The sequence below is a fragment of the Rhineura floridana genome, chromosome 3 (genome assembly GCF_030035675.1).
Source record: "Rhineura floridana isolate rRhiFlo1 chromosome 3, rRhiFlo1.hap2, whole genome shotgun sequence".
Taxonomy (NCBI): domain Eukaryota; kingdom Metazoa; phylum Chordata; class Lepidosauria; order Squamata; family Rhineuridae; genus Rhineura; species Rhineura floridana.
In genome coordinates this window covers 148,735,545-148,763,382 of record NC_084482.1, presented here as the reverse complement: position 1 = coordinate 148,763,382, position 27,838 = coordinate 148,735,545, and the positions used below count along the sequence as shown (strand labels likewise).

At 43.9% G+C, this 27,838-nt stretch overlaps 1 protein-coding gene across 1 annotated transcript in view; it reads right to left on the bottom strand.

Annotated features, from left to right (window-relative positions):
* APPL1 (adaptor protein, phosphotyrosine interacting with PH domain and leucine zipper 1) overlaps positions 1-15,245 on the bottom strand; it is a 75,142-nt gene extending 59,897 nt beyond the window's left edge. The window contains exon 1 of the mRNA XM_061618292.1: positions 15,117-15,245. Within this exon, the coding sequence (XP_061474276.1) occupies positions 15,117-15,170 (54 nt within the window). The 5' untranslated portion in view covers positions 15,171-15,245. The remainder of the gene's footprint in view (positions 1-15,116) is intronic.
* Between the last annotated feature and the right edge of the window lie 12,593 nt (positions 15,246-27,838).

Sequence of the window (27,838 nt, the reverse complement as noted above, 5' to 3'; positions counted from 1 at the left end):
GGGTTGTAGTGGACAGCACGATGAAAATGTCGACCCAGTGTGCGGCAGCTGTGAAAAAGGCAAATTCCATGCTAGCGATCATTAGGAAAGGTATTGACAATAAAACAGCCAATATCATAATGCCGTTGTATAAATCTATGGTGCGGCCGCATTTGGAATACTGTGTACAGTTCTGGTCGCCTCATCTCAAAAAGGATATTATAGAGTTGGAAAAGGTTCAGAAGAGGGCAACCAGAATGATCAAGGGGATGGAGCGACTCCCTTACGAGGAAAGGTTGCAGCATTTGGGGCTTTTTAGTTTAGAGAAAAGGCGGGTCAGAGGAGACATGATAGAAGTGTATAAAATTATGCATGGCATTGAGAAAGTGGATAGAGAAAAGTTCTTCTCCCTCATAATACTAGAACTTGTGGACATTCAAAGAAGCTGAATGTTGGAAGATTCAGGACAGACAAAAGGAAGTACTTCTTTACTCAGTGCATAGTCAAACTATGGAATTTGCTCCCACAAGACGCAGCAATGGCCACCAGCTTGGATGGCTTTAAAAGAAGATTAGACAAATTCATGGAGGACAGGGCTATCTTTTTTTTTTTTCAATAATTTTTATTCAGATTTTCATAAAACATACAAGACAAAATCATAAAACATTCAAAGACAAAAAACAAAATCAAAAATAGTTAAACAAAAAGAAAAAAAAAAGAAAAAAAAAACAAAAATAAAAAATAAAGAGTAAAATATTGACTTCCCATTTGTCAAAGATCAAATCAGTTATAAGTCTATAATATATAACAATCCTGTCTCTTAAGTCATATTATAAAATCACTTTCCTCCAGTAGTTATCTTACTTAATCATCAAATCTCATAAACATTACTTTATTCTTTCCACAAAAAGTCAAAGAGAGGTTTCAATTCTTTAAGAAATATATCTATCAATTTTTTTTTCCAGATAAGCATATCGATTAATCCATCTCATTACTAATTATGATAATCTTATTGTCATAACCATAGTCAAAATAAACATTTCAATTAATCCATCACATCAGAATCTGTTAGGTTCAATAATTTCAGTAGCCATTGTTCTATTATCTCTATTAGTTCCATTTTCCATCTTCCATCTTCAGTAGTCTTGTTAAGTCCAGTAATTTCAATATCCAATCTTCCATTATCAGTATTCCATAATAATCTTGCTGTCAAAGCCATAGTCATATAGTAAGAGTCTGATGGGAATTACCTCTATCCCAAATATTTTCTTGCCAACCATTCTGAATAGGTTGCTGAAATACTGCTGTAAAATCATATCTCTGTTCTTTTTTTCAAAATACACTGGGTCATCTCTTAAAAGTTTTTCCATTGTCACATGGCTGCAGTTAATTCCATAGATTTTCTCTATATTGGGCTCCATCACATCATTCCAGTCCAGAAGATTATCCATGCCATTGATAACTTTATCTCTAGAATCTTCATTCATTTCTTCAGAGATAACATTGAGTTCCAAACAATAGATTTTATTTCTAAAGTCCATAGACTCCAAATCTTGTTCCTGTTCCACGTTGGTTCCAATCTCCGGGATCTCCTCTCTCACAGGGACCCCTATTCCAGTCTCCAGGGTCTCCTCTCTCACAGGGACCCCTGTTCCAATCTCCGGGGTCTCCTCTCTCACAGGGACCCCTTCCAGGGTCACCTCTCTCACAGGGACCCTTATATCTTTAATCTCCTGCTTCATTTTACTCAATTCAATTTTCATTATCTCAATCTCATCCATTATTTTCTGAAACATAGTTATTTCCAGATTTTCAGCCACTTTCTTAATTGCCATTTTAAAAGAAAAATATAGGAAAACCACTTCTTATTTCAGCAACAATTGGGTTAATTCTCCAAACTTGGTGACATCACAGTATAAACAGAGCAGACAGCCTTATCTCTCCAATAGTTAAGTAAACAAAATGCAGTTCCCAGGATCGAAACAATTAATGGCAATCGTCAAGAAACAGATTCGTCAAAATAAAATAGACCAAAAAGAGAGTAGTCTCAAAACAGTATAATATTTTTCAAAATAAAAATCTGGAATAGAAATCCCTCTTCTGTGTATATCTTTAGAATGCAAATCCAGGACAGCTTTTTGCAACAAAAACAGAGATAAGCTATTAATTAGTGCGTAGCAGAGAGAAGTTACGGCTCCCCAGTGAGATGTCAAAAACCGATCAATCTGGCAAATCTCTTTTAAACAGCAACAATTTAAGTCAAGTAAAAGAAAAATATAGAAAGAAGGGTGCTTGCCTGTTAGTGCGTTCTCTCTTAGAAGATAAGATGAACGTTCGCTTTTCCAGATAGAGCTTGTTGTTAAAAATCCGTCCCACCTTCGTCGGCTGGACCTCGTCCCATAAATTAATGAGATCTGGTCGTCCCAACAAAAATAGGCTTTGAGGTTAATCTCTTCGTTTCTCCCTACCCGGGAGAAGTTTAATCAGTCAAAAAAAGAAAAAATCTGACTGATATATCTGAATAAGCTTCTTTTGAGGCAGGAGCCCGTCTCAAAAGCAGGCACAGGCTAAGTCACCCTTCCCGGAAGTCCGGAGGACAGGGCTATCAATGGCTACTAGCCATGATGGCTGTGCTGTGCCACCCTAGTCAGAGGCAGCATGCTTCTGAAAACCAGTTGCCGGAAGCCTCAGGAGGGGAGAGTGTTCTTGCACTCGGGTCCTGCTTGCAGGCTTCCCCCAGGCACCTGGTTGGCCACTGTGAGAACAGGATGCTGGACTAGATGGGCCACTGGCCTGATCCAGCAGGCTCTTCTTATGTTCTTATGTTCTTAAAACATAACAGAAATGGCGCCTGTCTAATATTTAACAGGATGGAATTCCAATGGGTCGGTGCCACTACACCAAAGGTCTTTAGGTCTTAATTACTGACATCGGGTTGTATCCCACTAAACCACTTTGGAATGGCTTAACTGAGTGTAACGGATTCCCACCCCTCTCCTCTGCCAGAACTGCTTCAGAGAGCTGGAAGAACCCCCAGATCAGATTTGGGGGTCCTTTCTTCTCTAAATGAGGGAGCTGCTGTTCCTGGCATCCATCCAGCCAAAAGGCAACTGCACAATCATGGGGCAGGTTAGTTAGTTATTAATTAATTACATTTGTATACCGCCCCATAGCCAAAGCTCTCTGGGCGGTTTACAACAATTAAAAACATTAAAAACAAATATACAAATATACAAATTTAAAAACATTTTTTTAAAAAAAACAATTTAAAAACACATGCTAATATGCCTGGGAGAAGAGGAAAGTCTTGACCTGGTGCCGAAAAGGTAACAATGTTGGCGCCAGGCACACCTCATCAGGAAAATCATTCCATAACTTCGGGGCCGCCATTGAGAAAGCCCTCTCCCTTGTTGCCATACTACGAGCTTCCCTTGGAGTAGGCACCCGGAGGAGGGCCTTGGATGTTGAGTGTAGTGTACGGGTGGGTTTGTGTCAGGAGAGACGTTCCATCAGGTATTGTGGTCCCAAGCCTTGTAAGGCTTTATAGGTTAAAACCAGCACCTTGAATCGAACTCGGAAACATACAGGCAGCCAATGCAAGTGGGCCAGGATCAGTTTTATATGTTTGAACCGTCTGGTCCCTGTTACCAATCTGGCCGCTGCATTTTGCACAAGCTGCATTTTCCGAACTGTCTTCAAAGGCAGCCCCACATAGAGTGCATTGCAGTAATCTAATTTGGAGGTTACCAGAGCATGGACAACTGAAGCCAGGTTGTCCCTGTCCAGATAAGGGCGTAGCTGGGCCACCAACCAAAGGTGGTAGAAGGCACTCCGTGCCACCAAGGCTACCTGAGCCTCAAGTGACAGAGATGGTTCTAGGAGAACTCCTAAACTACAAACCTGCTCCTTCAGGGGGAGTGTAACCCCATTCAGGACAGGTTTGACATCCACCATCCGGTCAGAAGAATCACCCACTAACAGCATCTCAGTCTTGTCTGGATTGAGCCTCAGTTTATTAGCCCTCATCCAGTCCATTGTTGCAGCCTGACACTGGTGCAGCACATTGACAGCCTCACCTGAAGAGGATGAAAAGGAGAAATAGAGCTGCATGTCATCAGCATACTGATGGCAACGCACTCCAAAGCTCCCGATGACTGCACCCAACAGTTTCATGTAGATGTTGAACAGCATGGGGGACAGAACTGACCCCTGCAGAACCCCATACTGGAGAATCCAGGGGGCCGAGCAATGCTCCCCAAGCACCACCTTCTTGTGGCGACCTGCCAAGTAGGAGTGGAAACACTGCAATGCAGTACCTCCCACTCCCAACTCAGCCAGTCTCCCCAGAAGGATACCATGGTCGATGGTATCGAAAGCCGCTGAGAGATCAAGGAGAATCAACAGAGTCACACTCCCCATCTCTCTCCCGACAAAGGTCATCATACAGGGTGACCAAGGCTGTTTCTGTGCCAAAACCAGGCCTGAAACCTGACTGAAATGGATCCAGATAATCGGTCTCATCCAAGAGTGTCTGGAGCTGGTCCACAACTACTCTTTCAAGGACCTTGCCCAGGAATGGAACATTTGCCACTGGCCTATAATTATTAAGATTTTCTGGGTTCAGGGAGGGTCTCTTCAGGAGTGGTCTCACTACCACCTCTTTCAGGTGGACAGGCACCACCCCCTCCCGCAGAGAGGCATTAATCACTTCCCTGGCCCAGCCGGCTGTTCCATCCCTGCTAGCTTTTATTAGACAAGAAGGGCAAGGATCCAGTACAGAAGTGGTTTCACAACCCGTCCAAGCACCTGGTCAATGTCCTCAAGCTGCACCAACTGAAACTCATCCAAGAAATCGGGACAAGGCTGTGCTCTGGATACCTCGCTTGATTCACCTGCTATAACACTAGAGTCTAAGTCCTGGCGGATGCTAAAGATTTTATCCTGGAAGTGCCAAGCAAATTCATTACAGCGGGCCTCGGATGGATCTACCATGTCCCTGGGGCCAGCGTGTAATAGTCCCCGGACAATTCTGAAGAGCTGCGCTGGGCGGCAGACTGATGATTTGACAGTGGCAGCAAAATATTGTTTTTTTGCTGCCCTCACTGCCCCTAAATACAGCTTACCATAGGCACTTACCAGTGTGTAACTGCATCCACCAGGAGTTCGTCCCCATCTGCACTCAAGCCATCTCCTATATTGTTTCTTCGCTCTCAGCTCTGGGGTACACCATGGAGCCATATGAACTCTACACAGGAGAGGGCGCTCAGGAGCAATCGTGTCAACTGCCCAGGTCATTTCTGTATTCCACAGTTCAATCAGGGTTTCGACAGGAGAGCCAGTCCTATCAGCCGGAAAACTCCCCAGAGCCCTTTGGAAACCATCCGGATCCATTAGTCTCTGGGGGCGGACCAACGTAATAGGTCCCCCACCCTTGCAGAGGGGAAAAGCCACTGTAAGTCTAAACTTCAGCAAGCAGTGACCTGTCCATGACAGAGGGACTGATGTAAGGCCCCCCACATTCAGATCACCATCTCCATGTCCAGTTGCAAAAACCAAGTCTAGAGTATGCCCTGCTACATGTGTTGGGCCAATGGCATATTGGGACAGTCCCACGGTTATGACACTGAGGCTGACCAGACAGTGAGCTGCCGTCTAGTGGTGGTCCCTGGCCCACATTTCAAGAAATGCTGCTCTACAACTTTCAGCCACAGGGGATTGTTTGACATATTCTAGGAATCTAGTATGTACTTTCAGTGTGGTGAGTGACCACTATAGGCTGGGACAGCATTTCTTGTGAATCAACTGTGCACCTTACTGATGCTTCAGAATCCTCAGCAATGTATAAGAACTCCTTGGCAGAAGCTCTGCATCAATCTAGCATGAAAAGGTTTTCCAGAACGTAGAACATTTTGGTAGAACACGAAAACAGAAAAAAAATTTTAGTAGCTCTCAAGTTTGAAGTTTGTCATGTTTACATTATATTTCACAATGACAGATCCTGTTTGAAGTTTATTATAACATGTAATTTGTCTTATTTAAGCCAGCAATGGAAGCTGTTGCAATGTAAATTCGGATCAAACTCTAGTTTTGACAGTTCAGATATTACAGCACCATAGCATACCACAAACCAGAAACTAACTTGAAGCAAAGCATGTATGCACAGTGTCCATTCCTGTAGCTTCTGTTGAGGCAGAAGAGGAGACTGTTGTGGACAGCAACTACAAACTGCAGGAAACTCCGTGGAAAAGGGTGATAGGAGAAGAAGAGGTAAAAGACACCCTTCACCAGTGGAACTACGGAACCGCTTCCAGGTACTTGAGGATGACTCCAGAGGACAGTCTGCAGGGGAAGAATTACAGGTGACTCCATGTGACAGCGAGCAACAGGCTGAAGCTCAGTCAAGCACAGGCAATGAAACCACGCCCCACAACAAGGAGAAGGGAAGAGAAGTAGTGGTGGAAGACTCCCTACTGAATGGGATAGAAACCCAAATATGCCAAAAAAATCCATGGACTAGCCAGGTATGCTGCCTCCCTGGAGGATGGATTGGAGATGGGATGGAAGGGTTGCCATCACTCATCAAGCCCACTGACAGATATCTCTTTCTTCTCATCCGTGTGGGAACACGATACTGCCAAGTGGAGCTATGAAGAAATCACATCAGACTTTGAAGCTCTGGGAAGGAAAGTCAAGGACTTTGGGGCCCAGATAGTCTTCTTGTCCATCCTTCTGGTACTTACAAGAGGAGTAGAAAGGGAAAGAAAATTACTCCAGGTGAATGATTAGCTACGAAGGTGGTGCCGATGTGACAGATTTGGATTCTGGAACCATGGTCTATGCTTCCTGGAAGATGGGACTGCTACCAAGTGATGGGTTGCATCCCATAAGGCCTGGGAAGAATGTGTTTGGCCACAGCAGGGAGAAATTTATCAGGAGAGCTTTAAACTGAATCTTAAAGGGGAGGGAGACATAAACTTGGCAGTAACAACTAAGAAAGGCTTGTGCACAGTAAGAGGAACAAAGGGAATGGCTCTAATGGGGCCCAGTAATAGTCTTCATAAAAACCTAGGAAGGAAGCCATGCCGTAAATCACATGGTCCTCAATGTCTATATACTAATGCCCAGAGTATGGGAAACAAATAAGACAAACTAGAATACAGGAAATATGATATGATGGTCCCAGGCTATGGTCTGAAGGCATATGAGACCAGCACCCTGCTGAAGCTAAGCAGGCTCAGGTCTAGCCAGTGCCTGGATGGGAGACTGCCTGTAACCACATGTAAGCCACCTTGGGTTTCTATCATGAAAAGAAAGGCGGGGTATAAATGTAATAAATAAATAATAATAATAAATAATAATAAATAATTTGATAGGTGTAACTGAAACTTGGTGGGAGTGACTCCCATAACTGGAATACAGAGAATGAAGGATATAACTTGTTCAAAAAGAACAGAAGGAAGAGAAAGGGAGGTGGAGTCATGCTATATGTTAAAAATATATATCCCTGCACAGAAATACAGGAGGATGGGCTTGCTAGCTTTGCTTAGATTATCTGGATTAATGGGTCAAGGAATAAAAGGAATATGATAGCTAGAGTCTACCACCAACCACCCAATTGAGGAGATGATAAACTTTTGCAAAGCAAATTGCCAATGTTTTGAGGAGGCATGATGTAGAGGGAACGAGGGACTTCAATTACCCCAATATCTGTTGGGAGACATATTCTGCCAAACATGGCCCCTCCAAGAAATTCCTGACTAGTGTTGGAGATAACATTCTCCTACAGAGAGTGAAGCAAGCAACTAGAAGATCAGCTATCCTTGTCTTGATTCTAACCTTTAGAGATGACTTGATGGATGAAGTGGCAGTTACAGGAACTCTGGGGGGAAGTGACCATGCTGTACTAGAGTTCTTGATTTTAAAGACCCAGTGCCTGCAGGGGCAAGAGGACCATCACCGGAGGGAGAGCCATCTGCCTGCTTGTGCTGCTGCAGCTTGGATACCATCACCGCCCTCTCCTTCTTGGGCTTCTGCTTTGCAGGTTGGCACCTTGCAGGACCAGGCCCCAGGTACTCAGCCAGCTGTGGCCGATATTGTTCCACCTGTCCCTTCTTCGGAGGAGATACATAAGCCAGCTGACTGAGGTGGCTCCTGCTTTGTTTGCCTTTTTGTGGGTCTTGAATCATGTGCCTGGGAGAGAGGATTCAGAGCCAAGTGGGGAGACTTGAGGGCCCCCCGATTAGTGTAGTGATGGGTAGAGGGAGATATGGCAGTGAGGAGGACTTGCCAGGTAAGGGGAACGTGGCCCAGGCAGTTAACGGCTGTGCCTTGTTCCAGTCCTTCCCACACCCGCAGGTTTGTTGGCTGCCCTATCAGCCAGCTCTCAGGCCTCCGGATGCTGCTCCTAAACGCCAGATCGGTGCATAATAAGATCTCCCTCATTCACAATTGAATTGTGGATGAGGCAGCTGATCTGGCATGTATAACCGAGACCTGGGTGGGTGAGCAGGGAGGAGTCAGTCTCTCCCAGCTATGTCCACCAGGGTACCTGGTCCAGCATCAGGGTAGACCTGAGGGTCAGGGAGGGGGGTTGCTGTGGTCTATAGGAGCTCCATCTCCCTCTGCAAGCACCCTGTCCATGTGACTACTGGTCTGGAGTGTTTGCACCTTATGTTGGGTCAACGGGACAGACTGGGGATTCTGTTGGTGTACCGCCCACCCCGCTGCCCAACAGACTCCCTAGCTGAGCTGACAGAGGTGGTCTCGGGTGTACTGTTGAGATCCCCCAGACTGTTGGTTCTGGGGGATGTCAACATTCATGCCGAGGCCACCTTATCCGGGACGGCTCAGGATTTCATGGTTTCCATGACAACCATGGGACTGTCCCAATACGCCATTGGCCCAACACATGTAGCAGGGCATACTCTAGACTTGGTTTTTGCAACTGGACATGGAGATGGTGATCTGAATGTGGGGGGCCTTACATCAGTCCCTCTGTCATGCACAGACCACTGCTTGCTGAAGTTTAGACTTACAGTGGCTTTTCCCCTCTGCAAGGGTGGGGGACCTATTACGTTGGTCCGCCCCCAGAGACTAATGGATCCGGATGGTTTCCAAAGGGCTCTGGGGAGTTTTCCGGCTGATAGGACTGGCTCTCCTGTCGAAACCCTGGTTGAACTGTGGAATACAGAAATGACCTGGGCAGTTGACATGATTGCTCCTGAGCGCCCTCTCCTGTGTAGAGCTCATACGGCTCCATGGTATACCCCAGAGCTGAGAGCGATGAAACAATATCGGAAATGGCTTGAGTGCAGATGGAGACGAACTCCTGGTGGATGCAATTATACACTGGTAAGTGCCTATGGTAAGCTGCATTTAGGGGCAGTAAGGGCAGCAAAAAAACAATTATCAGTCTGCCGCCCAGGGAAGCTCTTCAAAATTGTCCGGGGGCTATTACACTCTGGCCCCAGGGACAAGGTAGAACCATCTGAGCCCCGCTGTAATGAATTTGCTAGGCACTTCCAGGATAAAATCTTTAGCATCCGCCAGGACTTAGACTCCAGTGTTATTGCAGGTGAATCAAGAGAGGTATCCAGAGCACAGCCTTGTCCCGATTTCTTGGATGAGTTTCAGTTGGTGCAGCTTGAGGACATTGACCAGGTGCTTGGACAGGTTGTGAAACCACTTCTGTGCTGGATCCTTGCCCTTCTTGTCTAATAAAAGCTAGCAGGGAAGGAACAGCCGGCTGGACCAGGGAAGTGATTAATGCCTCTCTGCGGGAGGGGGTGGTGCCTGTCCGCCTGAAAGAGGCAGTAGTGAGACCACTCCTGAAGAGACCCTCCCTGGACCCAGAAAATCTTAATAACTATAGGCCGGTAGCAAATGTTCCATTCCTGGGCAAGGTCCTTGAAAGAGTAGTTGTGGACCAGCTCCAGACACTCTTGGATGAGACCGATTATCTGGATCCATTTCAGTCAGGTTTCAGGCCTGATTTTGGCACAGAAACAGCCTTGGTCGCCCTGTATGATGACCTTTGTTGGGAGAGAGACAGGGGGAGTGTGACTTTGTTGATTCTCCTTGATCTCTCAGCGGCTTTCGATACCATCGACCATGGTATCCTTCTGGAGAGACTGGCTGAGTTGGGAGTGGGAGGTACTGCATTGCAGTGTTTCCACTCCTACTTGGCAGGTCGCCACAAGAAGGTGGTGCTTGGGGAGCATTGCTCGGCCCCCTGGATTCTCCAGTATGGGGTTCTGCAGGGGTCAGTTCTGTCCCCCATGCTGTTCAACATCTACATGAAACTGTTGGGTGCAGTCATCCGGAGCTGTGGAGTGCGTTGCCATCAGTATGCTGATGACATGCAGCTCTATTTCTCCTTTTCATCCTCTTCAGGTGAGGCTGTCAATGTGCTGAACCGGTGCCTGGCTGCAACAATGGACTGGATGAGGGCTAATAAACTGAGGCTCAATCCAGACAAGACTGAGATGCTGCTAGTGGGTGGTTCTTCTGACCGGATGGTGGATGTCCAACCTGTCCTGGATGGGGTTGCACTCCCCCTGAAGGAGCAGGTTCGTAGCTTGGGGGTTCTCCTAGAATCATCTGACACTTGAGGCTCAGGTAGCCTCGGTGGCACGGAGTGCCTTCTACCACCTTTGGTTGGTGGCCCAGCTACGCCCTTATCTGGACAGGGACAACCTGGCTTCAGTTGTCCATGCTCTGGTAACCTCCAAATTAGATTACTGCAACGCACTCTACGTGGGGCTGCCTTTGAAAACAGTTCGGAAAATGCAGCTTGTGCAAAATGCAGCGGCCAGATTGGTAACAGGGACCAGACGGTCCGAACATATAAAACCGATTCTGGCCCACTTGCATTGGCTGCCTGTATGTTTCAAAGCTCAATTCAAGGTGCTGGTTTTGACCTATAAAGCCTTCGATGGCTTGGGACCACAATACCTGATGGAATGCCTCTCCCGATACAAACGCACCCGTACACTACGTTCAAGATCAAAGCCCCTCCTCCAGGTGCCTACTCCAAGGGAAGCTCGTAGCATGGCAACAAGGGAGAGGGCCTTCTCAGTGGTGGCCCCCAAATTATGGAATGACCTAAGTGACGAGTTGTGCCTGGCGGCAACACTGTTATCTCTTCGGCGCCAGGTCAAGACTTTCCTCTTCTCCCAGGCATTTTAGCATGTGTTTTATACTGTTTAAATTTTTAAATTGTGTTTTAAATTGTTTATATAAGATCTGTTTTAAATTGTATTTGTTTTAATGTTTTTAGTTACTGTAAACTGCCCAGAGAGCTTCGGATATGGGGCAGTATACAAGTATAATAAAATAAAATAAATAAATAAATAAAGGAAGCAAAAACTGAGAGTAGCCATACACGTACCCTGGACTTCAGGAAAGCAGATTTTAATAAACTCAGAACAATGGTAAGTAAGGTTCCATGGCAAGCAACCCTAATGAGAAAAGGAGTCCAAGATGGGTGGGAATTTCTAAAAGATAGGCGACTTATAAATTAAAATTATTATTATTATTATTAATGGCAAACAATTCTGTCAAGCAAAAAAGGGTGAAGACAGCAGAAAAAGCCAATGCGGCTTCACAGAAAGCTCAGAGATGACCTGAAAACAAAACAAAAAAGGACACATTCAGGAAGTGGAAGGAAGACCAGACCACACAGGAAGAGTACAGACAGGAAGCACAGAATTGCAGGGATGGAGTCAGGAAGGCTAAAGCTGAGAATGAGCTGAGGTTAGCCTGAGATTCCAAAAGCAACAAAAAAGCTTTCTTCGGGCATATCCATAGTAAAAGGCAGAGAAAAGTAATGGTGGTACAGCTACTCAGTGAAGATGGCAAAATGATAACAGCTGACAAAGAAAAGGCAGAAGTGCTTAATTTCTAGTTTGGCCCAGTCTTCTCCCAAAACAGGGTCTATGACCCCCCTGGGAAATGTAAAGTTGAAGGGGCAGGATTGCTTCTTGAGACTGACAGACAAATGGTCAAGGAATACCTAATCACTTCGAACGAGTTCAAATCTCCAGGTCCCGATGAAATGCATCCTAGCATATTGAAGGAACTGGCTGAAGAACTCTCGGAACCACTGTCTATTATTTTTGCAAAATCATGGAGGATGGGTGAAGTGTCGCATGACTGGAGGAGGGCTAATATTGTCCCTATCTTCAAAAAGGGCAAAAAGAAGCAACCTGGGAACTACAGACCAGTCAGCCTGACATCAATCCCTGTGAAAATTCGGGAGCAGATTATAAAGCGGTTGATTTGGATTTCTTTGTCATCTGTTGCCTTGAAAACAATGCAGTGATTACTAGAAGCCAACATGTATTTATCAAGAACAAATCCTACCAGACTAATCTTATCTGATTTTTTGATCAGGCAACCTCCCTGGTAGACTGTGGGAATACTGTGGACATAATATATCTCAATTTCAGCAAAGCTATTGACAAAGTGCCCCAAGATTAGCAAACTAGCTAAATGAGGGCTGGATGAAACAACTATCAGGTGGATCCAGAGTTGGCTACAGAATCATACTCAAAGAGTCTTCATCAATGGTTCCTTCTCAATCTGGGGGGAGGTAAACAGCGGGGTACCGCAGGGCTTGGTCCTGGGCCCAGTGCTCTTCAATATTTTGATTAATGACTTAGATGAGGATGTGCAGGGAATGCTTATCAGATTTGCAAATGATACAAAATTAGGGGGGATTGTTAATACTGTGGAAGACAGTAACAAAATTCAAAAGGATCTTGATAGGCTGGAGCATTAGGCTGAAAACAACAGAATGAAATTTAACAGGGATAAGTGCAATGTTCTACACCAAGGAAAAAGAAACCAAATGCACAGTTATAAGATGGGGGATACCTGGCTCAGCAATACTACATGCAAGAAGGATTTGGGGATTGTTTAATTATTTATTTATTATTTAATGTGTATCCCGCCCTTCCTCCCAGCAGGAGCCCTCAGCTTGATCACAAGCTGAATATGAGCAAACAGAGTGATGCTGCTGCAAAAAAGGCAAATGCTATTTTAGACTGCAGTATAGCTTCCAAATCACATGAAGTATTGGTTTCCCTCTATCCGGCACTGGTTAGGCCTCATCTTGAGTACTGCGTCCAATTCTGGACACCACACTTTAAGAAGGATGCAGACAAACTGGAACAAGTTCAGAGAAGAACAAGGATAATCAGGGGACTGGAAACAAAGCCCTATGAGGAGAGGTTGAAAGAACTGGGCATGTTTAGCCTTGAGAAGACTGAGGGGAGATCAAGTACTTGAAAGGCTGTCACACAGAGGAGGGCCAGGATCTCTTCTCAATCATCCCAGAGTGCACGACACGGAATAATGGGCTCAAGTTACAGGAAGCCAGATTTCAACTGAACATCAGGAAAAACTTCCTGTTAGAGCAGTATGACAATGGAACCAATTACCTAGGAAGGTGGTGGGCTCTCCAACACTGGAGGCCTTCAAGAGGCATCTGGACAGCCACCTGTGGGGTATGCTTTAATTCAGATTCCTGCACTGAGCAGGGGGCTGGACTCAATAGCCTTAGAGGCCCCTTCCAACTCTACGACTCTATGACCATTAAGAATTTCATTTGATAAAACTCTTGGAGGCATAGGGATTTCATATAAAGCAAAAAGCATAAACTGAATAGGTAAGTCTATACACCCAATAACTGTACAGAAAAGTTCCTCAGTAAATATGCATAAGAATCAGGATGAAAACAGCATTAACACAACATACAGCAGTACTACAGTTATAGCATTGGTACTGTGTCAAGAGTTATAACACTGTTCTCAAAGAGCAGCATAAAGTCTAACCTAACAAAATTGCATCTATCTTACAGCATTTCCACACTAATATTATCGTTCTCACCAAAATTACCAATAGTGGACTGCAAAGCACTACTCTGATAGATCAGAAATCAGATTGCAGGAAGTGGTTAAAACGTTTCTGCACTAGTAAATATCTTATAAACTAAAAGCAGTATATGAGATAATGAAGTCAATTCTTCCAGAGAAACAGAAGGTACTACTCAGCATCACCCCTTTCCACTCCAGTCCAGTACTGACAAAAATGTCAAAGCTTTACAAATACTTTTACATATCTTTACTTTCTGAGGAAAAAACAAGCAAGAAACTGTCAATTTTGCTTGAGTTGTATGTGGCTCATAATAATTTCAAGAAAAAATATGAACATATAAATTGTACCTTTCAGCTCACTCCTAAACACATCTACTTGAAAACAATATTGGAACATAATTCCAAGTAAATATGCATAAGTCATCGGTACTTATGAAACTTCACCTTTGAACAGGTATCCCTAGAAGGCAGTTTAGTTAACACTACATTTAAGATGATTTTAAAGTTACTGATAAACTCATCCACCTAATGTAGAAAGAAGGGTGTGGTAGGAAAACTGAGGCTGCAATTTAAATAATTACACAGCATTAAGACACAAACAGATTTCACTCAGATCTAGCACCCTTTCCACATTACTACCTTTGACACTGTGGGCCCGGAGGAAAACAAAAGAGATGGGGGGGGAATACAATACTGTACAATATGTTAACAGTGGAGATATCTTATGTCCGACCGTGTACATGCCCTCCACGGGTTCTCTCAATACATTCCCATCTAACCGCTAACAGCCCAAGATGGGGAAAGAAGGTGCTTCCTCCCACACACCTCCAAGGACCGGGGGGGGGAAAAGTGGGGGGGAGGCCATACTTGAGATCGCGTATTAATGCGATTTAAGCAGCCTGTGGCGACTTGAAAGGGGGATCCGTAAATGAGCCCGTGCAGAAGACCATTTTATCATGCATCCCACCAGATTTTACAGTACTTTTGCGTCCGAGGTACAACAAACACTTAATGTCGCTTGGGAGGATGCTACAGAGGATGAAGCAGCGCCGCAGGGCGAGACCTAAACCCGGGAGCTTCGCCTCTTGCACACGCTCGTTGTGGCTACAGAGTCAGGGGGAGAGGTTACTATTCCGGATTGGTGAAAGCGATGCAACGAAGAACCAAGCTCGGCCATCCTGACTCCACAACCTGCTGCCACCCGCCGGACAGCGAGGGCCCGAGCTCGCCGTCACCTTCTCCCTCCCTATCCCCCCCCACCTGGGGACTGTCCTCCAGCGTCTCCTCGATGGGCAGCTTGTCTATCCCAGGCATGTCGGCGGATGGATCTTCATAGGCCGACTGAGTCCGACTCCCCCCCACACCGCACCCAGCTGACGGCTCCCCTTCCTCCTCCGCACTCCCCTCCCCTTTCCCTCCGTCTCCTCCTCCTCGGCGCAACCACAACAAGCCAGCCCAGAGAAGCTCAGGAAATCCCGCCCCGGCACTTCCACATAGTCGGTAGCCTCCGCTTCGGCCGCGGAGGAGCCGCCAACAATCCTGCGCTTCTTTCCATTGGCTGAAAAGGCGGCCACTCTGAATCGCAAAAAAGAAGGCGGGCAGCGCCAAGCCTCTTTAATCCGGATCTTTCGCAGCGACGCCTGCTACTTCTCTCTGTGATGGCCAGAGGGTGTTGTTACGTCGGGGCTGGCTTCTTTTTGGCAGCTGTTCTTCTTTTCTTTCTGTATACCTCAGAAGGTGAAAGCGAGCTGGGGCCACATTCTCCTAGCGGCGAAGGGAGGCTCGCCATTATTATGGCTGCAGCCCTTTACACGCTCACCTGGGAGTAACTCCACTCCGCACTTAAGCACAGGGGAACTTGCTTCTGAGTATCTATGCAAAGAATTGCACTATACGCCATGTTAATCCCAACAGTTTCCGTTCTCATTGCCTAACAAACATGCCTGTTACCTGGGTCTTTTCTCTGTAAGTATTATAAATACTATAGAAGTAGCAAGTGGGTAATGTAGTTCTTAAGAGAACGAGCGTTAATCTCCAAATAGTAATTACATTCTCAATGTAGGACTGGTTCACAAGTGAATCTACATTACTTACACAGCATAATTATACTTGCGTCTCCTCAGAAGGAAGCCCCATTGACTTCAGTTCGGTTTACGCCCAGATGAGTGGGCATAGGAACAGTCGATTGTAAGCTCCTCAGGGTGGGAATGTGTCTTTTGCTTATGTTACTTCGTAAAGTGTCACGTACATTGAAGATGCTATCTGAATAAATTTAGTAAAATAATACCCGGATTGATTGTTTTTTTAAATTCTTATAGGTAAGTATTTAATGTATTGTTTTTTATCTTGTACGTCTCCCAGAGTGGCTGGACAACCAGCCAGATGGGTGACTAATAAATTTAATAAATAAATAAAAATAAATAAATATTTGTCCATTTTAAAATATAGTTCCTTGGTGAAGTAATAATTGTGTCCCTTTTTAAGCACTATCCATGTTAAAAATGTATCAGTGCAGGATTCCATGCACTCGTCATTGCTTATAAAATGGGTTGTGGAAGCTTGCACATGCAACATCAATATATTGAGAATCAATGGCATGGGAAGTATATGTGATGTTAGCATTCTAAAGTTGAATGCCATCATCCCGGTTTATATAACACAACACCAAGCTAGGTCATGGAAGCCTGCACAAGTGGGGGTAATTGCTAAAAATTTAGCATGTTAAGCATAACTTCAAATGAGCAATTGAAGTTAGTGAGATGATGATGGAAAATGTCTACTCCCCAGCCTTGGATGTTACTGCTGCTGTAGCTGTTTTTTCTGCTGCTGTTCCTCTATACCTATGGAGTTTACTGCACTGACTTTTAATATTGTCTGTCCCCCTTTAACTTTTATCAGTAATTGCTGCCTTTTCTTTTTAAACCTGCACTAATTATCAAGCTACCTTGTGTCAACATTTCTTTATGTTTACCTTGTAGACTTCTATAGTTAAAATACTGGATGCAAGTTCTTCAGGCGTCAGAGCAAAACAATTAAAAGAAGAGAAAGGGAAAGAAAGTTTATTTTGCTTCTCCAAGGTTATGCTTACCTGGCCAATAGCAAAGTGTCTGGTGGTGGTGATTGTTAATAATTTATTAATTGCCTTCAACACAAGCATCTCAAGCGGATGTATGATAAAAACCATTAAAATACACAAAAATAGCCGTTTTTTTAAAATACAAAATAGACACCCATTCATCCAGGTGGGAAAGCCTGTTGGAACAAAAATGTCTTCAATTGTTTTCAGGAAGTGCAAACAGTGGACACTTGTCATATCTCAACAGGAATGCTATTCCACAGAAGGGGCGGCTACACTGAAATCCCTGTTCCTGAGTTACTGTGGAGTGGGCTTCTGATATCTTTGGAACTCGAAGAAAAAACTTTCCCACTGACTGTAGTGATCTGCTAGGTTTTTAAGGGAAAGGCAATCGCAAGTAACCTAGTCCTGAGCTGAATAGGGCAGAGGTCGCCAATCTTTTTGGACCAGAGGGTGCATTTTAATTTTTGTGAGAGTGCTGGGGGCATCAAAATGACTGTCTTGGGGCAAGGCATAACATAAAATGGCAGCCATGGGAGCATAGCATAACACAAAATTAGAGTAGTTGTGCTGAAGCTTTTCCCATAATTATATTTACATACTATAAAAGGATTGACCTGCTAAATTTTTATCTGCCATAAAGCTGCCAATGCCAACCCTAAACAAAAACCTAGGCTGCCATCCTGTAGTCGCTTACCTGGAAGTAAGCCCTATTAAACACAAAGAGCCTTACTTCTGAATAGACATGTATACCATTGTACTGTAAATGCAATACAGTGAATTCTTAATGAGTCCCTGGTCTTTAGCTCCTGCAAAGATGCCTAAGCCTCTGCAGTTTTCACAATTGCCTTTGGCACGGAGGGGGATTTTTTAACATTTACCCACACTTACTGTGTAGTAGTATTTGCAGAAAATAACTTCTAGGCACTACCTCAAACCAGAGGCAAACCAAGCACATAAAAAATCCATCCTGGTGACTAGAGAAAAAGGAAGAGCAAAATATAGATGCCAAGGATGACAAAATAAGTCAAGAAGAAAAAAGTCTACTAAAATGGAGAGGGAAAGAGCAGCTCTTTAGGACTCCAGGGATTCCTATTGCCTGGTGTCCAAACAACTCACCAATCACACCTCATTTCACAAAAATCATTTAGAGGGGTTCCTGCACATTTTACTCCATAACATTGGACGCTTCTTTTTTTTAATGAAAGCTCAGATTCTGAGCTACCTGCTGGGGTCACCACTGAAGCCCTTTGTGGGCACTGTGGCAGGCGCTGGGCTGAGAGGCGGGGGCAAGGGGCAAAATCCCCCAGGCCCAGACCTCTGGGAACTTGGACCATGAAATAAATTTTGGTATCAGCAGACTAGAGAGTGGCTATGACATTGGTTGCTAAAACTCAGTATATCCTTGGAATGTTTTAAACAATGCTACAGGAGTGCGACCTTGTTCCTGCTTCTCAATCTCTCAGCAGTTTTTGATATAATTGACCATGGCATCCTCCTAGACCGGCTCCATGGAATGGGAATTGAGGACGCTGTGTCACAGTGGTTCCATTTCTACCTACAGGACCGAGTCCAGAGAGTAGCGTTGGGTGATTATCTTTCGGACCCTAGCAGTTATGCTGTGGGGCACCACTGGCTACCATCTTGTCCCCAATACTATTTAATATCTGTATGATGCCACTGGGAGCTGTAATTAGGAGCTTTGGGGCAAGGTGTCATCAGTATGCTGATGACGCTCAGCTCTATTTCTTCATAACATCTGAATCAGGAGAGGCTGTGCAGGCCCTGGACTGGTGGGATGGATGAAGGAAAATAAGCTAAACTTGAATGTTGGCAGCACAGAGGCACTGTGGATAAGTGGTTCCCATGTCCAGGAAATTGGTCAATTGCCTGCCCTGGGTGGGGTTGCACTCCCCTGAAGGAGCAGGTATGCAGTCTGGGGTGCTTCTGGATCCAGCACTGTCATTGGAGGCCAGAGCAGTCAGTGGCTAGAAATGCCTTTTATCAGCTGTCCCTGATAAGACAACTATGACTGTTCCCGGACTGGGAGAGCCTGGCCACAGTAGTTCAGGCACTGGTGACTTCAAGACTGGATTACTGCAGTGCACACTATGTGGATTCCCTTCCCTTGCACTTTACCTGTAAAGTGCAATTAGTCCAGAACACTGCAGTCCAATTTCTGACAGGAGTGAGACCCTGTAAGTATATAACACCTCTGCTCAGGGATCTATACTGCCTTGCCCCATATGTGCCCACTCAAGCACTTTGATCTGTAGAACTGGCCCTATTACAGGTGCCGCATAATTAATACTCATTTGGCACTTGTAAGAAATCGTTCTTTTAGCATGGCAGCACTTTCTCCCTGCTTACTGACATCAGTCAGGTAGGTGCCTTCACTGTATTCTTTTCGGTACCTACCTACTTTTGTTTAGGGAAGCCTATCCAGACACATAGATGCTGATGTGCTTTGTTCTTTTTTAGTCTGTTGCTATTTTAATTGTTTTTAAAATGTTTTAATTACTTGTTCTTAAGTTTTATCAATAATTTTAATGTTTTTATGTAAACTGGACGTTTCTTACAATCAAGTGGTATATAAATTTTGTTAAATAAATAAATAAATAAAATAAATAAGTGCCAACATTTATTATTATGATTCAGACATGGCAAAAAGTATAACATATATCTTGAGGCCAGAACTATTAGTAGTAGGCCCCAGTTAACAGTTGACAGAACTCTAATAACACACTACTAATTAAGTATCGTAGTAATGCAGTATTACTAAAAAGTTTATTTGTTTTCACTTGGATTTATGAACAGTGTTATTTCTAACAAACATATTAACTATCCCGTTCTGATAAATTTTTCATTTAATTTCAATCTTTATTGCCCTAATTTAAACCTAAATGACTTAAAAACTTGTTTGAAGAAAGAAGTAAAATTTGGTTTGTAGGAAGATTGAGGGGGGAGCGATCATGCCTGTTGCTCCAGGCCCCACTGCCAGCTCTCAGCGGCCCTACATGGGCAACAGATTGGTGACCCCCATTATAGGGACTTATATGTTAGTACCAGAAGATACTAACTATACTGGCAGTAGTTTGCTCCCAGAAGCAACCTAGCTTCTGCATTCTGCACCAGCTGCAGCCCCTAGACCAACTTCAAGGGTAGCCCCACATAGAATGCATTGCAGTAATCCAACTGTGAGGTCACCAATGCATGAACAACTGGTGAAGCTATCCTGATTCATAGTTGTCTTACCAACAGAAGATGGTAAAAGGCACTCCTACCCACAAAGAACACCTGCACCTATGACAGAACTGGATCCAGGAGCACCCCAAAACTGTGACCTGCACCTCCAGGGGGAATGCAACCCCATGTAGGGCAGGCAACCTATTGACTTCCCAGACCCAGGAACCACTCACCCACAGATCCTCTGTCTGCCAGGATTCAGAATCAGTTTATCTACCTCGTCCAGCCCACCACTGCATCCAGATGCTGGGTCCAGAGACTTCCCAGACAGTTCTGATTCAGATGTTACAAAGAAATAGAGTTGAGCATCAGTTGGGTGTACTGATGACATCTTGCTCCAAGTGTCCTAATGACCACTCCCAATGGCTTCATGTAGATGTTAAATAGCATTGGCACCAAAAGCTCAAGAGCCAAGGCAAGGGCCAAGAAGCACTCATCCAATGCTACCTGTCCTTGGAATTAACACCAGAACCTATAGTACAGTGCCTTTGATACTTACCTCCTGTAGACATACCGGGAGGCCACGATGGTCAATGGTAACAAAATCTGATACCCATCAAATAGATACTAGTATTGGTTTTAAAAGAAAGGAATATTGGGTGTTTTAGGTGTAGTGGTTAAGGTGCTGGACTATGACCTGGGAGACCAGGATTTGAATCCCCACAAAGCCATGAAGCTCACTGGGTGATATTGGGCCGGTCAGTGCCTGTCAGCCTCAGAGGGAGGCAATAGTAAACTCCCTCTGAATACCACTTACCATGAAAACCCTATTCATAGGGTCACCATAAGTCAGAATCGAAGAAGGCAGTCCATTTCCATTTAGTATATGTGGACCAAAGTCATTATGATAAGAATTACTCAATTATCAAATATTTACTGTGTGTGATATAAACTTGTTTAGAAAATGTCAGACCTTTAATGAAATAAATGATTAACTAGCAGTGAAATCCAATAATGTCTACTCGGAAATAAATGCCATTGAGTTCAATGGGACTTACTCCCAGGTAAGTATGTATAGAATTGCAGCCTGTTCTACAGTTTTGTTCTTGGGTTGAACTTTCTTTTTTTATACTGAGATAGCACTGGCTGGGCTGGCAGATATTTCACTACACCAGCAAAATAAGGAAGACATAAAGCAAAATTCCAGTGCATTGAATTTATTTGCACATATCCTAAAGATGCATCCGTATTTTATTCCTCCAATCCGGAGTAAGATACTTTACTGCAGTATTGAATGCACCTGTAGAAAGATAAGGGATGCTCTCATAAGGTATCCTATATTACATCTTAAGTCTCCCCCGCCATTTTACAGAAGTTGCTTATCTGGGAAAGGTGAACCTGGGGAACCTCAGGTCTAGGGAATGAATGCAGCCCTACAGACCTCTCTAGGGGGCCCTCAAGACTCTCTCCCCGGCCATACCTCCCCCTAGCTACAACTCCTCTCCCCAAGCCACACTCATTCCCCAGGCTTCCTTTGTGATTCTGCTTGGCTGAAATGTGTCCTTGAACTCTGATAATGCCTCTTGCTTTCCTGGACAGAGGATTGAGAGGTGTGTGTGAGCATCTGTAGAAACTAGCCTACTTTCCCTTTAATGCTCTGCCTGCTTGTACCTCTGGCCCCACTCGACACTGGCATGTGGCCCCTGGAAGGTTGCACAGAAAGGAATGCTGCCCTTGGGCTGGAAAAAAATTCCCCACCCCTGTGCTACAAGAACATATAGCACATATGGACTATGCAGGGGTGAAATCAGGACAAGGAGGAAGTCTATATTATGCAGCCACGAGAGTGGCTGTATACTATAAGCATGGATTTTTTGCATTCCGCAATGTTAAATTAATACCCCACATACCATTCTGATGCTTCCCATAAGCTAATTTCAAAACAAACCCTTACAAAATGTATAGCCCTGACCTCAGAAATGCTTGCTTAACAACCCTCTATATTTTCATGGCAATACACAAAACAGTCAGAGAAAATTCAGAGTTCAAAGCGTAAAAAGAGAGGGGGGGAAACCAGACCTCTGTTGGACTTTTTTCTGTCAGAGTTCTCAAGATTTGTTGAAATTAATTAAAAATCAGCCATATTCACAGAGTACCTTTAATCCTATTACTGACCTTGCCCCATACTCTGACCTTCATCTTCTGCAGTTTAAAAGTTAAAAAAAATGCCTAGCTGATTTTTAATTAATTTAAGAAATTTAACACTAAACTCAATGGGCATGCTCAGTAAAAACCAACTGTCAGTGTTCTAAAAGCCAGACTTACAGCTGCTGGGCTTGGCTAATCAGGGGGGCATATCCACCCAGACCTTTATTTCACGTGGGACAGTCATGGCTTCCCCAAAAAACTCCTGGGAAGTGTAGTTTGTGAAGGATGCTGAGAGGAGACTCTTATTCCCCAGACAGAGCTCCAGAGGCCAGACTGGTTTAACAGTCAGTCACTCTGGTTGAAGCTGTGTGAGGGGAACAGGGTGTCTCCTAGCAACTCACAGCACCCTTCACTAACTACACTTCCCAGGATTCTTTGGGAGAAGCCATGACAGTCTAAAGTGAAATAAAGGTCTGGATGGATGTGACTGGTGACAGCTTTGGTTTAAATTTGAGTGGGAGACTACATGTGCCTGCTGTAGAATAAAAAGGTGGGGAAAACCCTGAAAAGCAATGATACTGTTCATAATGTCTTCCTTTTGGAAAGGAAAGGGGCTTCCTCTCTGCCCAGTGCCCGCCCACCCATTCCCTCCCCCTCCTGCCCTCCTCCTCTCCCTCCCCCTTCCCTGCCTGCCCCTCCTCCAGATCAGTTTCACCTATCCTAAGCATGATTGCACATGAGTAAATCCCACTGAACTCAAAAGCATGTAAATTATCAAACCTGCCCTTCCCTCCTCCTCCCTCCTATCCACTCTCTCTTGCCCTTCACCCCTCCTCCTCTCCTTCCAATCCCCTCTTTTCCCCTCCTCCTCCTTCCCTACCTCTCCTCCTTCCCCATGGTCAGTTTTACCTATCCTAACCATGACTGCATGGGAGTAAATCCCATTGAACTCAGTAAGCATGCAAATAATCAGACCTGCCTTTCCCCTCCTTCCTGTCTCCTCTCCCTTCCTCCTCCCTTCTTTCTCCTCTCCCTTTTTCCTTCTTCCTCCTCCCCCGCCCACTTGTTACCAAATTCTTCCAAGCTACACAGGAAGTAGATTGGACTGTGAAAGACCAACCCAAATTGTGTTTGCATTTTGACAAATTTGTAGGACAGCACAGTATCTCAGAGAGGTCAGGTCTCCTGCTCCCCTGGCACATTCACTACAGCTACCCAATTTCCCTGCTTTTTAAAGTTTGATAGAAATATCTGTTGACTGTAGGTACATTCTTAAACTGCAAGCTTTTTTGCCTATTAGTGAATAGAGTGATTGTTACACCTTGAGAACAATGTTGTCCTCAAAACTTCTACCATGTTAACAGACGTTAAAGTTCTAAAATAAAGGTGAAATATTGCTTTATTTGTAAAAGTATCCCCAAAGAAAAGCAGAGTTTCTATCATATTGGATTTTGACAGCCATTTTTACAAAAGAGGCTATGATAATACAAAGGCAAATTAATTATTAATTTCAAATAATGTTAGCATCTTACTTTGACCTCACAGATTAAAGTTTTGTTTAATCTCTTTCGTATATAATGAATTAAGGAGACTTTATACATGAACCTGTTATTAGTATCATTTACTACACTGCAAGATGAAATTATGAAACTGAGGTTATCATACTTTGGACACATAATGAGAATAAATGATTCACTAGAAAAGACAATAATGCTGAGGGAAAACAGAAGGGGGTAGAAAAAGAGGAAGGCCAAACAAGAGACCGATTGATTCCATAAAGGAAGCCACAGACTTCCTTTGTAGGATCTTGTAAGATCTTGAACTTATAAGATCTGAACAGGGTGGTTTATAACTACTGCTATTGGAGGTCGCTGATTCATAGGGTCGCCATAAGTCGTAATCGACTTGAAGGCAAATTACACACATGCACACTACACAGCATACCCCCAAAGCATACACCAAGAGATTGCCAACACTAGATGGCAGCATTATAGAGCTATCACTAGTGTTAATATTTTTTCAGTATGAAGTAGGACAAAAAGCAACACTTTTAACATTCATTTTAATATAAAACCCTACACAAAATGACATAAACAATTCACCTAATGCATCTCTCCAAGTCAATAAAACAAATTTGTAGGTTGCCATTTAAAACCAAAAATCCTTTAATTGAAAAAACACAAATTGCTCTTTAATACTTCATGCAGCAGTAAGGGTTGCCATAAGTCATAATCGACTTGAAGGCACAGAACACACACACACACAGCAGTAATTATAACTATGCACATTAAGTTCAGATTCAAACACATTGTCAGGGAGAAATGCTTTGAAGCAGCAACAGTTAATGCAGGAAATATCTGTATTGGCAGCCCAAGGAATTGTAGGCTAACCACCAGAATACAGGATATGGTTTCTTGCTGGAGGATTTCACCACCACCACCAAATATAGGCATATGAGATGCAATCCAGGAATCAAAAGTTGGGGGAAGAAAAACAACACAATCAAGATATGAAGCCAAATAAAAAGATCCTCAGTGGTGGCCCCAGCAGATGGCCCAGACACTGAGTTTAAGAAAGAAAGAAAGAATATCTAGCCCTCCTATAAAGGATATTATGGAGCAAAGTGTGCAGGCACCTTTCTAAACGATTTCTGTGAAATGAGCCAGCCTGGCTGCTCCCAGCTGCCAATAAGTGCAGTCAGAGCTGGGCTTGATAAATGAATTGTTTGGACACCAGGAATAGGAATCCCTGGGGTCCTAAAGAGCTGCTCTTTTCCCCTCCCTTTTAGTGCATTTTTGCTGCTTCTATATCTTTTCCCTATATTTTGGAATCTCCATAGTTGGCCCTTCCTTTTTCCCTAACAACCAGGATGCATCTTTCTTGTGGTGGGTTTGCCTGAGATCAGGTAGGCCCTAGAGACGTTATTTTCTGCAAATACTACTACACAGTAAGTGTGGCTGAATGTGAAATAATCTCCCCCCCCCCAAAAAATGAAATATTAGCACTTTGGAAAGAGGCATGTCTCCTGCTTTACAGGAGCTAAAGACCAGCGACTAATTTAGAATTCACTGTACAGTTAACTTGCATTACAATGGTATACATGCAGGAAGAAGTAAGTAAGTAAGGCTCTTTGTGTTTAATGGGGCTTACTTCCAGGTAAGCGACTACAAGATGGCAGCCTAGGCTTTGTTTTAGGGTTGGCATTGGGGAAAAACAGTTATTGTGCCTTTAATAGCTGTATGGCAAGCAGGAATTTAATAGGTCAAGCCTGTTATAGTATGGAAACACAGTTATGGAAAAGGTAGTCAAGCCATGCCCCACATGGCAGCCATTTTGTGACTGGTGCCCCAGCACTCTCTCAAAATTTGAAATATGCCCTTTGGTCCAAAAAGGTTGGTGACTCCAAAAATAGGCATAGACGATGGGCTGGTTCATATGTAATGTTTAGCCAAACTATCTTTTATGGTGAATATGAAAGCATGCTGGTGCAGAGTTGGAAAATTATGGCCACTTCACTCCTCTCCCAGTCCTGCTGCTGCTGCATTACCAGGAGCTAAGCCATGGTTTGGCTTAGCATTGCATGTAAACCTGGGCTCATGATTTGTATCACCTCAAACAAAGCACAACCTGTAACCAAGGCTTATTCTTGGTTTACTGGTTGTGGTTCGGGTGGAGAAGCCAAAGCATGAGCCCAGGTTTGCATGTAACACTAAACCATACCATAACTTAGCTCATTGTAGCACAGCAGCAGCAGCAACAGGGGAGGAGCAAAGTCATTGCAATTTTCTAACTGTGCACCACCACACTTTACCTTTAGCCATGGTCTGTGTTAGCATTACATGCAAACAAGTCCAATGTATTAGGGATCTCCCCACATGCTATTCAAGGCAGCACGAGCAGCATTTGGGAATCGCTATGACTCCTGGGCTCTCCCTTGCTGAGATATCTTAGCCCAGAAACAGGCAAAGAGGATACCACAGAGCACAGGGCTTCCCTCTTTGGTTATGGAGCTCTAGGATTGCCAGGTTCATGGCCTGAGACTGATCCTGTATCTTTAGAAGAAGAGAAAGTCAGCCAAGTGCAGGTGTTCTTGCAACCCTGTAATGGGAAAAACCACAAGGTGGAGTTCTCCCTTCCCCCTGCAGAACTTTTAAAGATACAGAAGACCTCTTGGAGGCAGGGCAGCTCTCCAGAGTTTCAGACAGGAGTCTCTCCCATCCCCACCTGGAGAGGCCAGGGATTGAACTTGGGACCTTCTGCATACAAGGCAGATGTTCTACTTAAAAAGCTGAACACTAACTCTTCTCCAAAAGCCACAAATCTTAGATTCAAAACCAGCATCCATCTTCAAGATGGAAACTGTGGAGATTACTTGCCTGGTCCTGGATAGCTGAGGGTATTCTGTAGCACAAATCAACCAGCTCCTTTTATTTTCACAAAGCTTTTCTGCTGATAGCATCCACTTCCTGCAGTGCTTCCCCAGATTGATCTAGGCCGGCAGGTAGGAACTGCTGTTGCCAACCTTCTTCTTTGTGCAACCTCCAGTCTTCAAGAACCAAACTATTCCCTGCAGTAACCTCAGAGTCCAGGGCACTATCTTATACTGAGTCAGGAGAGGCAACTGTGTTCCCCATACATACTTTTCCAGTAGTGGAAAAATAAAACAGCCCAATGACAAACAGTACTGATATTTTGTGTGTTGATCTAAAAAATGTGTTGGCTCATTATAACAACTAAGATGGTAATAACTGTTTATGATACAGGAATTCCAACTGACATATATACATGACATACATACATACATATATATATATATATATTATATATATATATATATATATAATATAGTAACACCCTACCTCCTTAAGTAACAGTTAACATGGAGGGTACAATCCTGCTTTGTTGAAACTGAAAGATCTTCTGCTATTGATTTCACAGGAATTGTCCTCCAAAGTTTTGTACAAGTGTTTGGTGGATTCCTCTTAGAATATCAGCATATGCTACCCTTGGATAAAACTGCATCAAAATAAGAAAAGTGTTTGGGAGTGGGGAAAGAGCAAACAAATGTCTACCTTTTCAAACTATTTGGTTCAACTGTTCCGGCTAACTAATCCATGCACTTGGAAGACAATTACACTGAGCTCTGACAACATTCCAACCCATTGCAGTGTGCCTTATGCCAAACACCATTGTTATTTTATTGACCATGTTCACCATTACATATGCATATGAAAAAAACCAGAAGCTTTTTCATCAGGATTACCCTAATAGCATTAAGAGATTATTTTTAAATTTTCATTGGAAGAAAATTCACTTAAATGAGATTACTTATTACTTGACTGGTTTCTTATCATGCTGTTATGGTTAGGTAAGTGGAGTCCATTAAAGTATTTTTTTTAAAGAAACCTGATTTTATACATTAATGATTTCAAATAAAAGAGAAGTGCGCGTTGGTTCTTTTGAGAAAGTTAAGTCTGATGTTCTGGTTAGACGAGATAACACTTTTTGTCCCTCTTGGTGCCCCCCCTGGTGTCACCATTAGTTGCTAATTACTTGCAAACAAATAAACAAT